Raw genomic sequence first — 14,451 nt, 5'->3', positions numbered from 1 at the left:
AAAAAAAAAAAAAAAGATAATAATACACAGGACCAAAAAATATATAATAATACACAGGACCAAAAAAAAAAAAATTATAATAATACACAGGAAAAAAAAAAAAAAAAAAAAACACACTCTCAAGACATAACACACACACCAGGCAGCCACGGCCCTCCACGATTGGTTAATACAGCGTCGGTGCATCGCCCCTAACGCATCCCAGCAAGTACACGCCACACATTCATATTTCACATATTTCTCTTTTTTTTTAATCTGTACAGAGTTCCTGATTTTTGTTCAGAAATAAATGGTGACCTGTTGTATTTGCTACAGTACAGTTTCAAAATGGAATCCCTGCTTGAGGCTTGTTCAGACGGAGAGCGCTGGGATCTGAGCAGGCGGAGCTTGGCCTGGGGGCGGGGTGTCGGGGGGGAGAGGGGCGTCGCTGGGACGGTGCTCACCAGGAGGACGGGGCGCAGGACTTCTGGTTTCGGATGGTGGCGTCGGAGCACTCCGCCTCCGAGGAGTCGCAGTCGGAGTCGCCAAAGTGCAACGGGTTCTGATGGCAGATCGACAGCGGTCAGCCACAAACATGTTTAATTCACGACATATGACATTCTAACGTTACGGACCTATAAACGTGTGAATAATTCCCCGTCCGGCGGTCACGATGAAATATGCATCGGTACAATTCACCCTACGGCATTCTAGATTTTGCGTATTTAGCATAGGACGGCTCCGGCTCTCGAAATTGATGTAATCTGGAGCCAGTCTGGGTGATTAATCAAAAGTGATTTTGACGATCAAGATGAAATTGATTATTGTGCGCCCTGCTTCTGAAACGTCCCACCCTGTTTATTTGAATAACTTATCAGATGTGAGGAAACAAAACAAAACAAAAAAGGGGCAGTGGGGGCCCAACGGTTAAGGAAGCGGCCCTGAAATCAGAAGGTTGCCGGTTCGAATCCCGATCCGCCAAGGTACCACTGAGCAAAGCACCGTCCCCACACACTGCTCCCCGGGCGCCTGTCATGGCTGCCCACTGCTCACTCAGGGTGATGGGTTAAATGCAGAGGACAAATTTCACTGTGTGCACCGTGCGCTGTGCTGCTGTGTATCACATGTAACAATAACTTCACTTTTAAATTTAAAACTGAGCAGCCAGGAATCACTCAAAAGCACGTCAACACGTCCGAGACGGGCAGGAAGGGGGCCGGGGTGCCGACCTCGTAGCTGTGCTCGTCGGCGCACAGCTTGCCCAGGGAGATCTGGGTCTTGACGCGGCGCACGGCGCACTCCTTGTCGGACAGGCCGTCCGACTGCGTGGAGATGTCGATGGGGATCTCGGGCGTGTGGGACAGCAGCTCGTCCAGGCGCTCGTCCTGGCTGCCGCTCAGGCGCTCCAGGGGGCCGCTGTGGGAGTGGTCGCTGGTGTTGCCCTCCTCGCCGTCGGACGCCGACAGGTTCTCGGAGCTGAAGGTGGAGTAGGACTGGAAGCTGCTCATGCAGCGGTGAGGCCTGAGCGGGGAGCAGAGTCGCACATCAGAGGAGGCCTTGGAACCGCTACTCTTGTCGAACAACGACACAGGAGCATGTAAGGTTAGTCGTGTCATGAATTAATTGTCGTTTTGTGGCTTATATAACTTCAGGGCCGCCCATAACTCATGCATGAGCCGCCTGTCAATCTGCAACTCGGTATCTTTGTTTAACCCAACACTGCGGCGCCGGCCATCAACGGCGTCACTGGAGACACCTCGTGACAATGGACCTGCGTCGAGGACCCCGCCGCCTCGCGTGCCTCGCCCTGAAATTGCGCGCCCTGGAACATGCCTCTGCGTACGGATGAAACCGAAAACTCCCTTTCCATTCCGCCAACCGATTGTGGTCAAAGGCGGTGCGGATGGGAGAAAAAGAAAACCCGGGTGTCAATAATTAATAACCGGAGAGTGGCCTTTCACCTCTGTCGTCGTGGAAACTCCACTTCGCTGTCCACCTCGCCCTCCTCTTCCTCCGATGACTCATCTCCAGCCTGGGACAGGACAGCAATTAAAATAGTTTACCAATTATCAAAAAGACACACACACACACACACACACACACACACACACACACACAGCAAGTATCATGAAGTTCAAGTTTCATGCTGTAACTGGTTTACGGACCCACTGGATTGGCTACTTGTACTTATCTTACGTATAAGTTGATTAATTAACCGGCTTGTCCTGTTCTAATACAATTTATGCTAAGAAAAAGCCATTTAAGTTCATCTGCAGTTTCGAGTCATGAGGGAGATTTCAACACACTGGCTGCTTGTACCAATCTTGCAATTTAATTTGATTTGCTTTACAGATTAAATTTTTATGTAGTTGTATTTAGATTTTCCTAGTTGCACGTAACCTATTATTATTGGTTCCATGTGAAATTTGATGTATTTTATGTACAGTACAGGCCAAAAGATTGGACACACCTTCTCATTCAACGTGTTTTCTTTATTTTCGTGACCATTTACGTTGGTAGATTCTCACTGAAGGCATCAAAACTATGAATGAACACATGTGGAGTTATGTACTTAACAAAAAGTGGAGACCTGGACTCCACAGTCACCTGACCTGAACCCAATCCAGATGGTTTGGGGTGAGCTGGACCAACAAGTGCTAAACACCTCTGGGAACTCCTTCAAGACTGTTGGAGAACCATTTCAGGTGACGATCTCTTGAAGCTCATCGAGAGAACGCCAAGAGTGTTATTTCACCTTTTTTTGTTAAGACATTGAATGAGAAGGTGTGTCCAAATGAATGCCTTTTCCTGGCCATCTTGCGGTAACAGTCCTCTGGCCCCCCCTGCAACTGACCTTCCTGAGTGGGCGCAGGGTGCGTGGCACCCCAGACGGGAGGCTGCTGTGAAGGGACCCGTGGTCCAGCTGGTCTCTGTCGTCCTTGTCCTCTGCGTCTGACGCCGGGTCGCCCACGCAGGGCGCAGCAGGCGGTGGACTCCCTTCACACGTGCTGAGTAGCGAGTAGTGGGGCAACTCGGGGTGGTTTGGGGCAGTTGGCGTCTCCTGACAGTGCAGACAGTCGGGTAGTGGGTGGGCCTGGCAACAGGGGCACAGAGGACCCGGGCCGGAGCCCTTGGAGGCGTCGGGGTTAGCGTTAGCGGTGCTGCGCTGGCGGGAGTCGGCGTCCACGGCGGTGGAGATGAGGTCAGGGCTGGAACCAGACACGCGGCGTTGGAGGTGGTCCGTCTGGGGGCTCCGGAGGGCCGCCGCTGGGCCAAAGTAGCGCAGGTTGTTGGCACAGTTGGCCACAGCGTCCTCGCGGCTCTGCAGAGGCAGCAGGGGGCCCTCTGGTGGTGGGTGGTGGTGATGGTGGTAATGCTGCTGGAGGGGCTGCTGCTCCTCGGTGGTCCCACCAGCGCCTCCGCTCTTCAGGACGCCGGGGAAGTCGCTGTGGCTGCCTTTGCTGTTAGCCCGCCGGTGGCGAGGCTTGCTGCGGTACCTTGTTTTCCCGGGAGGGGTGGAGACTTTGGGGCTGCCGGAGATGGGCGATGGGGAAGGGGCGACCTCCATATTTGGAACGCCCTCAGAAGAGCGGAGCAGGTCTGGTCTATGAGAGGAGATGAAAGCATGTCAGACTGTAACACAGACCACCTTTCATGTTCTTAGAGTGTGATCATCCTAACGTCCTGAACTATGGTCTATCACAGAGCATGTAGGTGGAACTCAGTGTCAATTGTGCACTAAACATCTACTGTACCCAACTGATGTTAAGAAGCACTGAAATAAAGAAAGATTGAGTTGGGAGGATTAACGAAGAATAAAAAATCTGAAAAAAAGACTACAGACATTAGCTTAAATTAGCTTTTGCTCTATATTGTGTACCTGAGTGTGCTTTTTAACCGATGGTAACTATACCATGCAGTTACTATTGAGATAGCAAGTAAATTTAATTGGATTTAAGATGTATATTAGATGTATATTAGATGTGTATATAGATGTATATTAAACCGTAATTAAACAATGAAAAAGGTGAACAGAACACATAAGGACTATATTGTTGGAGATATTATATAGTTTAACTGGCACCTTTTCGGTGTCGGGGTGCCAGGCTTGTGCGACACGCTGCCCTTCTTCTTTATGAGCTTCTCCACAGCGTTGGGTCTCACGATGGGCCTCACCAAGTGACGTTTGTAGGTCCCAGGGTACTTCTTCTCCACAGCCTGCTCCCTCCTGCAATTAAAAGATGGCATCAGGCCTGATACAGCATTATGAGCAAGCTCAACAACTGAGTCATCCCGTTACTGCCCGAGCGCCAAGAGGCTGAACTTTTAAAGGTCACCTTACACAACATGCCGTTTAACGGTCCAAAAAGCAAAATAACGCAAGGCTAGTGTTGTTTTCCTCACTGAAATTTCTGACTAAATATCTTCCGTCAACCAACCTTTATGACGTGACGAAAAAACCAGACATGACGAGATGAGATGTAAATGCTGGTCATATGCTGGTGACAACTATAACAAAATATATCATGTAATGTTGCTGGCGAATAAAACCAAAACTAAATGTGGTTTGCATGAGGCCACTTCCTCATTTACCGTTTGTGCATTACTTAGATTTCAGGATGCTTGTGGTGGATCATATACACATATATTGGTGGGTTATGACATGGCTGGGAGGAAAAGACAAAAACAGAAAGAAAACAGAATATTTGGTCGAAAAACAAGAGGAGAAATGTGGCCACTGGAATGGATGTAGTGTATTCTTGAGTATATAAGGTAACTGCAAGATAACCTTGTTTCAATTGTGAATTGTGTTTGACTAAAAGAAAATATTGTTTTTGTCTATTCTACTAGGTACTTGTACTATTGACTGGGTAAAATAGATTTTTTTACTAAAATCCATTGACTAAAGCAAAACTAAAATGGCACCACTTTTCATTGACTAAAACTAGACTAAAATACTAATGGATAATTCTGACTAAAATGCTCAGACTTTTAGTCAACTGAAACTTGACTAGACTAAAAACTAAAATGACAGCTTGATGCAAAGACTAGACTGAAACTAAAATTAAGACAGGCCTATTTATACACTGGGCATGCGGACACAAAATGAGCAGCCATAATTCACAGCATGTTTTAACTAGTTAATAAAGACGGGACACAAGAGTGGAATTTGGGCAATTCATCCTGATTCATAATAGCGGCTCACAGAGATAGGCAGGCCAACAACGGGGCTGTAAGTGGATTAGACTCCGTCAGAAAAGGTCCGTCGAGATGTCTGGTGTTGGACGTCATCAGTCAGCTTTCAAACCCCACATTAATTTCAAATGACTTCACTGAAGTCCTCAAAGAATTCTGAGGCCACGGGATCTTACTGTAAGTCCGCAGCCACTGAAACTTTTACGTCTTGAAAATGTGATGGTGAAAGGTGATGCCATGACAGGAGTACCTGGGTTGGTATGGATTGCCCGTGCTGGACAAATAGGACACAGACTTCAGTGTAAAACACCAGTCTGTTTTTTTCATTTATGAACATGAACATAAATGCAGTTTCCTGCCCAGTAATGGGGGTTGGACTAAGCCAACTGGCGCATCTCAAAAAAGTAACTTATTTTCATACTATTAATTCATAAGAAATATGATTCATAAGCATATGCAAATATTCACTGTTTAAAATATATATATTTAAAAATAAGATATTTTTCATAGGGTTTTTATTGACTACAGGTGATATTAAATTATTTCACTTTCCATATCCAGGATCACAACAAGTGTACTTCAATTTATTGTTTTTTGGTAGTGGCCCAGTAGGTAAAACACTTCCCTATGAACAGGAAGACCACAATGTCCCAGGTTCAAAGTGATAATTGTGTCCCTGAGCAAGATACTTAACCCTGAGTGTCTCCTGGGGTACTGTCCCTTTAACTCCTGATTGTAAGGTGCTCTGGATACAGTAAATGTAAATTATTGGAAATTGTGGGATAAACGAGGCCACATTCCAGCCAAAAAACAATTCCACTCTGACATTTAGAAACTGGAAAGCACCGACCCTCTGACTCATGTCACTCAGCTCGGATAAGGCAGAATTTTCGCTGTTACCTGGAACACGATGCATAGGCCTGTATAATGCATCTGCTCATGTCTCGCTCTGGTTTCTTACTAATACTTACAGGGACCTGGGGAGGGAGGAAGGACACCTACTTCATGAGTTCCTTCTCCCGGATTTCCAATTGGAGCATGATGGCACTCAGCTCCATGTAGAGGTTGTTCGCTCTCTCCAGCTTCCTCTCGTAGTGCTCCCGGATGTCCAGAGCATGCCTGCAAGAGAGGAAGGATTCAGCAACAAAAACTCCGATAATGCTTTCTGAAGGTAATCACTTTACAAAAGAATGGTTTTCCCTGAAATGGGATGAGGATGTTCTTAAGTGCATCAGTAGTACGGAAGACTTGACTGACTATATTGTTTGCCATTTTAAATTATCCAGAATACTTGCCGTGTTTTTTTTCTTTTCAGATGAATATGGCATGACTATAAGTGTATGTTTATATATACGTGTATTTGTGTATACACACTTATACAACACACTTGTATACTTGTATACACACACACACACACACACATATATGTATATATAATGCAACAGTCTCAACAAGTCAAAGTCAAAGTCCACTTTATTGTCATCTCACTATATACAAGTACACAGAAAGACAAGATTGCGAAGCTTTGGAGATTCGCAGTGTACAAAAAGACTAAATCTTAGATTAAAATCATAATCTTTGATGCTGACAGCATGTATGCCAATCAAAAGCCAAATCCTCAGCTCAGCAAGGACAAGAGGGCACCTTCACACCTCAAACCAGAACAAGAGAAGACCCAAAACCTATATAGCGCATACAGATGTGTCTTATGAAGCCTGATGCACAATCAACATCTGCACTGTTCGTACCTGAGTTCGTCTCTCCTCCGTCTGATGAGTTCCTCGTCTAGTCGGTGAATGCACGTGCCCTCGCTCTTGATCTTCTCAAAGTGCTTCTTTACTTCCTCCCTCCATTCCGCCTAAAAAAACCAAGACGCACAAAGGTTAACATGTGGCAACAAACAAAAGGGCCTTTGTGAGTGTAGACCGGTGGTCTCTCGTCCACCTGGGACTTGAAGTACGTCTCCTGAGGCGCCCCCAGCACGTCGGCAGAGGCGATGTCCAGGTGCAGCAGAATCTGCCTGAACGAGGGCCTGTTCCTGGGCTTCCCCTGCCTGGAAATAATAACTTTTTAAAAGAAAGTTCTATTAACATTTTCAATCCCTGTCATTTCGAAACCAGCGCCGCGTCGTACCACGTCTGCTTCATCAGGATCTTGAAGCCGTCGGGGCAGGTCGTTGGGACAGGGAGGTGGAGGCTGTTGCTGCCCACGCCCCAGATGATAGCAGAGGAGTCCACGTCCTTATAAGGGATCTCTCCGGTCAGAAGCTCCCACAGGACCACCCCAAATGACCTGGAAGGAAAAAACATATGTGGGACAACCGGAATGAATTAAATCAGGAATACGGTAAAGAACTCTTCGCTTACCATATGTCCACCTTCTCCGATACTGGCTCATTCCGGATGACCTCTGGTGCCATCCAGGCCACCGTACCTGCAAAAGACATCTTCGTGCTCTTGTCGCTGAGCTCCTTGGATGTCCCAAAGTCTGAGATTTTCACTGCGTCGTTGTGGGTGATTAACACACTGAAAATAATGGGAAAAATAAAAAAAAAACTGAATACGAGTCTGTGTAAATGTACTGGACCTATTTTTAGGCCACACTCAGCTGACGCAGGACTCGGCGTGGGCACAGATCTAAATTGCAGTGATTAGACCGGATGTGATTTGGAGTCGGAAGCAGGGGGCTGGTGGTGCAGAGACAGCGCTTTGCCGACAGCGAATTTGCTGCGTCACCAGGCGCGTTCCCGTTACCTTAACACCCCCCCCCCCCTCTCTCTCTCCCTCCCCCTCCGCGGAGCTTCCTGTCAAGATGCACGATGGATTTGAAAAGGTGCGCAAGTGGTGCCACGGGGTTCTCACTTGGGGGATTTGAGGTCACGGTGGATGATCTTGTGGAGGTGCAGGTAGTTCATGCCGCTGGCGATCCCCGAGGCCCAGTCCACCAGCAGGCGTGGGGTCACCTTGCGCCCCGCCCTCAGGACCTCATACAGCTGGCCCTGGGCGCAGTACTCCATGATGATGCAGTAGCAGGGCGCCTGGGTGCACACGCCCCTAAACAGAGAGTAAAATAAGCATGCAGGGACTAATTTAAAGTGAAGTGATTGTCCATGTGATACACAGCAGCACAGCACACGGTGCACACAGTGAAATTTGTCCTCTGCATTTAACCCATCACCCTGAGTGAGCAGTGGGCAGCCATGACAGGCGCCCGGGGAGCAGTGTGTGGGGACGGTGCTTTGCTCAGTGGCACCTCAGTGGCGCCTTGGGGGATCGGGATTCGAACCGGCAACCTTCTGATTACGGGGCCACTTCCTTAGCCGCTAGGCCACCACTGCCCCTAAATTCTGCCCCTAATTCTCCAAGTCTAAATCTCCACACAGGTAATTAAGAATTCAATACATCTTTATGACTCTCAAGGCTTTAGACACAGACATAAGGGGTATTAAAAATGTTTTTCATTTATAAGAAAAACCTGCCACCTACTTGAACGCGATGATGTTGGGGTGCTTCAGTTTGCGAAGGTGCTTGATGTCCGTCTCCTTCTGCTCACGCACCTTCTTGATGGCCACCTCCTCTGAGTGGAACTTGCCCAGGAACACGGCGCCCTGCGCCCCACTGCCCAGCCACTGCAGCTCCGAGATCTCCTCGAACGGCACCTCCCACATGTCTGGAAGCCACCGGAACAATCGCGCTCAGTCGCCATCATATATCACGCATGGCTTTTAAATGGATGATTACAATTTAGCAGTAATGATAGGAAATAAAAATGTAATAAAAGTTTATACTTATACTGACCAAATAATATGCATATCGGCAAAAAATGTATTAATTTAATTTATGATTAAGATATCTCTCGGAATTGTCTGGCTTCCGTGTCTGGTTTTTTGATATCCATTGAGGATGGGGGAGAGGCATTCAAGAGACAGATGCAGGGAAATGTTAACTAGTTTGCCCCTGACCCACCCATGACCCCCCCGCCAAATGCCAGGCCGATGTAATGTAGCTGCATATCTGAGATACTGCAGAAGAAATGTCTGAAATACCTCAAAGCCAAACCCACCCACACCTCCCAGATCCCAGCATGCAACGGCAGCGGGGGTAATGGAGGGTTGGCACTGCGCTCCACTTCGCAGCTGTGCCATTTTTAGCGTCGGGTTCTCACCTTGCTGCTGCAGCTTGTACTCGGTGGAGTAGGTCTTCCCAATGATGTTCCACACGGGCCTCAGGCAGCCAAACAGGCCCTCCAGGAAGCCGCCTCCCCCCTGGCCGGCCCTGTGGAAGTGCAGTTTTATGTCGTCGTGCGGGTGGTGGGCGTGCGTGCCGCTGTCCCCACTCTGGTCCATGGGAAAACCGCCCCCTTCCTCTGTGCCATCTTCTCGGCCGCTGCCGCACCCGCCCTGTCCGCAGGAGCCCGGCGACTCCGCCTCCTCATGCTCCTGCAGCTGCAGCACACTGTTGTCAAAGTGCTCCCGGTTAGAGTCCTCGCTCAGGGCCGTGATGGGGGGGCTGGTGCCACCCAGCACCGACTCCTCATCTGGGGGCTGCAAATGCTGCAGTGACACAGGTAGGTGCGTAGGGGGCGCCAGGTCTGTAATGATTTGTGGGGGCGGAGGCTGAGACGAGGGAGGAGCCTGAGAAGAGGGAGGAGCCTGGGGCGAGGCATTGGCATTGGTTTTCTTCATGGCGTCACCAACGACAGTCAACTTGAGCTCCTCCTTAAGTTTGCCCACCAGCACACTGGGGCAGGAAGTCCAAGACAGCACCTCGGGGGAGCTACCCATGGTGCTGTAGGTGTGCATGGGTTGCCCAAGGACACTGTGTGGGAAAGCACAGACTGCCTTCTCTAGATGATCCTTCTTTCCAAGCTCTGGTTGATGCCTAGTGGACAAAGAGGCAAAAAGAATTAGCAAAGGTCATGGACTTGGACAATGGACTTGAACTTCTCCAGTGTGCTATGGGGATATACTGGAAGAGATTATGTGGCAACCACAGACCATGTTAATTGGGCGAGGTAATCAAATCTCAACTTGAGGCGACAGCCAATGGGAATGCCAGGACAATGGTGACTGACCAAAACCTGGTTTTTCCACTGCCAACAAAGCAACAAACCGTTGATAGCCAGCAGTGACTCTGATCTTTGGGTTTTGATGGTTAAATATTCAATCAGTTCAAACTTGAGTCTAAGTGATAATAGTGGCAAAAACAAAGACGTTCCCTTGAGGTTCCCCTCATAACACCTTAGCATTATCCAAAGAAAGAAGATAAGGGATAACTCAGTATTCAATTGGAGATTGGGGAAGAATATGCAAAGTAACTTGGTCTGTTAGGAGTTTTTAATGGAGTTGAGAGGGATTCGGCTGATCTGAAGGATCAGTTGGTAGCTTATTCCATCATCTGGCAACAGGGCCTTGCAGTGTCAGGTGATGTTCCATGAAGTGGATGGAGTGTAAGCCTTCAGAAAGCTCAGGAGGATGTAGGTGATCGTCAGCGGTTTGAATTTGATTTTGGTGGAAAATGAGGGGCCATGTTCCTGGGACCTTGACCTTTGACTAAAAGTCAACATTTTAACCAAATTTGCAGAAATTCCGTTTAGCTCAGCAGACAACCCAAAAACAAAACTTGCCACCAACATAGAGGAATGAGCAGAACTTTGAACCCTAAAGGAACCCGCAGAAGGCAAAGGGAAAGCCTGCTATGCGTGACAAACCCCGGTAGTAGAAGCAAGTCCTTCATCAGCAATACTGTTCTCTCATTTCCCATCTCATTTTCTTACCATGGATTCTGGGATTGAGGGGGCTTATATTAATGACTATTTTTAAACCGCACCGGGGGAGCCAGCGCTAAGCATGCGCCGATTCTGGGAAGGGGACGGGCGCTGAGAGCACGGGGTTTACCATGCCATGCACCGCGGCGAGATTAAGCATGCCTGCGAACAAGGAGATCCGAACACTAAACATCTGGCATGCAGATGCATTGGAGGCGAGGGGGTGGGTGGGGACACAAAGCACAGGCCAGCCATCGGCGCTGGCTCTAATCCGTTCCCGTGGTTACGCAAGCCTCTGCAGCGGTCAGGGACAGCTTTCCCCAAAAGGAGGGGAAATTATTTTAGCGGCGGGGCAAATAATCACGCCGGCCGTGGAGGGACACGTGGGCGGCGCCGAGGGTCACGAGCGGCCAGATGACCTTACACTGCCCCCTTCCCACAGATGCCCACGTCTCACGCTCAGCAGGTGAACCCTCACTGCTTCATAACACGGCCTGTGCTAAACATGAATATAATGACACTCTTTGTGATAAACGCACCATATGGGGACCGTACGGTTACCCGTATCATACAGTGAAGTGGCTCCAAAGCCACTGATCTACTGAATTCTGAATAATACTCCAATTTGTCAAACATAGGCGTGCTAATGCTGTGGGAAATTTTGAAGGACTGTGCGTGCACACACACACACACACACACACACACACACACACACACGCCTTCTTCAACATGATTAGCTGCTGTGGACATCACCCTGCTTGTTTCATTCATATGGACATTGTTTGTATTGCTTTACTAAGCAGCGTTCATCAGAACCGTGTTGGACTTTGCATGGACCTCTGACAAACATCAGCTGCACAGGCCGCGGCTGGCCTGCTTCCCTTTCCCAAAACTCCTTACACCGTGGAAATAAAATACAGCAGTGCACAGCACAGTTCAAACCAGGAGGAAAGTGCTGCTTAGCCAGGAGTACCAGTGGACCGGGGGTGTGCGACAAGGTCTTTAGTGTATGGATAAGCATGTTATTGGACCAGCAAGCAGAAACCAGTGACCTCCAGCACTCACGAGATCAACCCACGTCTAGACCTCTGGCCCTAAACTTACGAGCATCTGATCAAGACAACCAGATGCAAAATTCAGTTTAGACCAAAGCGCAACAGACTACCCATCTGATATGTCTCAGACCTCGCAAATGGATCACGATTGCCATCAATTTCTCACTAGTTCTACACAAACACCATAAAAGTCAGATGATCCATAACTGTAAATCATTTATCAATCTTTTTTGATGCACAGTCTGCATCTCGCGCATCTCAAAAAGATCATTGACAAAGTTCATTAAAGTAAATGTAGAGCGTAAAAGGCTTTATTTAAATGGGATCCAGCATATGAAACTATTAGAATAGTCCCTATGGTCAACCAAAAAAGTAAATGTACGATATTGTTCAGATACCGAGCTAGGACGGCGCTCGAATCGGGACATCCTGTCCACCGTCCCCTCTCCCAGCGTCCTCTGTGCTCTGTGCAGCGGCTCGGTAACGTGAGAGCGGGCAGGCCGCCAGCGGCGGGCATCAATAATGCACGGCCGGGTGTCAGTCCGCCGCTGAGAGTGCGGCGCAACGGGAGACGCTCTCTCAGGTATCCCATAAATCCCGGCTCCTCCTCACGCGGCGACAGGAGAGACGCGCGTGTCGCGCCCGCGCTGTAATTCCACCCCGGCCGGGCCAAGCAGGGCTGGGTTACGCTTCGGAGAGACAGGGGGCTGGGGGCAGGTCTGCGAATCAGCCCCGCGATCACTTTAAAGCAAAAGGCTCGGACCAACGAGACCACACCCCCCCGCCCGGAACAGAATTCCATTACAAAGTAAGCGACTGCGAACAGCAACTCGCACACAAACCAAATCCGCAGCATCGATCCAAAGGGCCGCGCTGAAATATTAATGACATCAGCGCCACTAATCCCATGTTGAGGGCCGGGGCCTGGACCGGCTGAACCCTGCAGAGACTAACTGCAGACGGTGGCATTACACCAGGGAGAGGAGAGGTACAGGGACGGGAGAGGAGAGCTCGACATAGAACTCCGATACACTTCAGCACTTTCACTCTCAATCATAGTGGACTCTTTGCACAAACTCACTTTGCACAAAATCTCGGTTCTTTTTACTCTTTGTACAAAATCTCTGCTGTTTTTTTTATATATACATTGACTTTCACTCATTTGCACACCTTCACCCTACCTGTTACACGTATTTTATGTTGAAGACATAAAAGTGTAATATTTGCAATATTTGCATATTGGTCTTCATTGTATACTTGCAACATTTGCAATACTGTGGTCTGTAGCAGTGGCTAAAAGCATTTCACTGCATATCCTACCGTGTATGACTGTGTATGTGACAAATAAAATTTTTATTTGAATTTAAATTTCATTAACGAAACCAAACAAAAAATAAAAAAATAACCACAAACAAAAGGGGACATGGAGAGGGGGATGGACCGTGAGGAAATAATTATTTCGGGCTGATCCTTTAATCTGCACATGGGTTTGGCCAGGACCACTCCCCATAATCTATAAAAGGCCTCATCCTGCCCTTTAAACGCTCATCCATATGGTACCCCATGCTAGAGTATTCTAAATCAGTAAAAATGTTATATCTATGGGTGATATTTACATTTACAGCATTTACCAGACGTCCTTATCCAGGGCGACTTACAATCAGTAGTTACAGGGACAGTCCCCCCTGGATTAATGTACTAGCTAAAGAGCAGAATTATTTTCATCGTTTACAATTGATATAGTGTAAAGTCTGAAATGATCGTGTAAATCGTAAATGACAGTTTTGGTCTCGGTTTGCACATTGCTGCAGCCCTGGTAATAACATATGTGACACAGAGAGTACCTGCAAGACATCTCCAGTGTGAAAGATCTGCAGAACAGCACCAAGATGACGTCTCTGAGACCTCAGTATGTTCCACATGAACGTGAACGTACTTCATGAGACTTTTCCGTTCTCGTGCTTTGAGAATTTGTTTGGTTAAAAAGTCCAATAAATGGGGTGGCATGTTAACGCTGATTAAAAAGCGCATTAAATAATTCATGAAGCGTCGAGAATCATTATGTGAAACAAGCTGGTCACACCGCCGCCCCTCAGAACGATGTGCCCGCCCAGTGCTCCGGCCAGATGTCCACCAGGCTACATGAGACAGAGCTGAGACGGGTCTTTCGCCGGCCCAGAATCTCCATGAAATCGGGGGACACACAGCCAGTGGGCCAGACACACACTGGGCAGCTGGTGGGGTTCAGGAGGAAGTTCCTGTCCATAAAGCATGCATCTAAACACACACACACACACACACACACACACACACACACACACACGATGTTCAGTGTTGAAGGCGACAGGGCCCCGCTGTGCTCGTTGCTAATCGCCGCCGGCGCTCCAGCGCTAATGAAACGTTCACCTCAACACAAATAAATATAAGAGCTAGAAACGCACACCCTCGCTACCAT

At 48.3% G+C, this 14,451-nt stretch overlaps 1 protein-coding gene across 7 annotated transcripts in view; it reads right to left on the bottom strand.

Annotated features, from left to right (window-relative positions):
* Window positions 1-91: 91 nt before the first annotated feature.
* The window catches only part of map3k13 (mitogen-activated protein kinase kinase kinase 13), a 26,418-nt gene continuing 12,058 nt past the window's right edge, over window positions 92-14,451 (bottom strand). For 6 of the 7 annotated variants that reach the window (XM_028990464.1, XM_028990466.1, XM_028990468.1 and 3 more), the window contains 13 exons: window positions 9,340-10,055; window positions 8,661-8,844; window positions 8,037-8,228; window positions 7,542-7,700; window positions 7,309-7,467; window positions 7,120-7,228; window positions 6,924-7,033; window positions 6,178-6,294; window positions 4,064-4,207; window positions 2,834-3,584; window positions 1,941-2,011; window positions 1,209-1,500; window positions 92-541 (listed from right to left, as the gene is read on the bottom strand). In XM_028990464.1, coding sequence (XP_028846297.1) covers window positions 440-541; window positions 1,209-1,500; window positions 1,941-2,011; window positions 2,834-3,584; window positions 4,064-4,207; window positions 6,178-6,294; window positions 6,924-7,033; window positions 7,120-7,228; window positions 7,309-7,467; window positions 7,542-7,700; window positions 8,037-8,228; window positions 8,661-8,844; window positions 9,340-10,055 — 3,106 coding nt within the window. In that variant the 3' untranslated portion in view covers window positions 92-439. Of the gene's footprint in view, window positions 542-1,208; window positions 1,501-1,940; window positions 2,012-2,833; window positions 3,585-4,063; window positions 4,208-6,177; window positions 6,295-6,923; window positions 7,034-7,119; window positions 7,229-7,308; window positions 7,468-7,541; window positions 7,701-8,036; window positions 8,229-8,660; window positions 8,845-9,339; window positions 10,056-13,840 lie in introns of all 7 variants that reach the window. The other variant, XM_028990465.1, reaches the window with a different exon arrangement.

This window comes from Denticeps clupeoides, chromosome 9 (genome assembly GCF_900700375.1).
Source record: "Denticeps clupeoides chromosome 9, fDenClu1.1, whole genome shotgun sequence".
NCBI lineage: Eukaryota > Metazoa > Chordata > Actinopteri > Clupeiformes > Denticipitidae > Denticeps > Denticeps clupeoides.
This window is presented reverse-complemented; position numbering and strand designations above follow the sequence as displayed.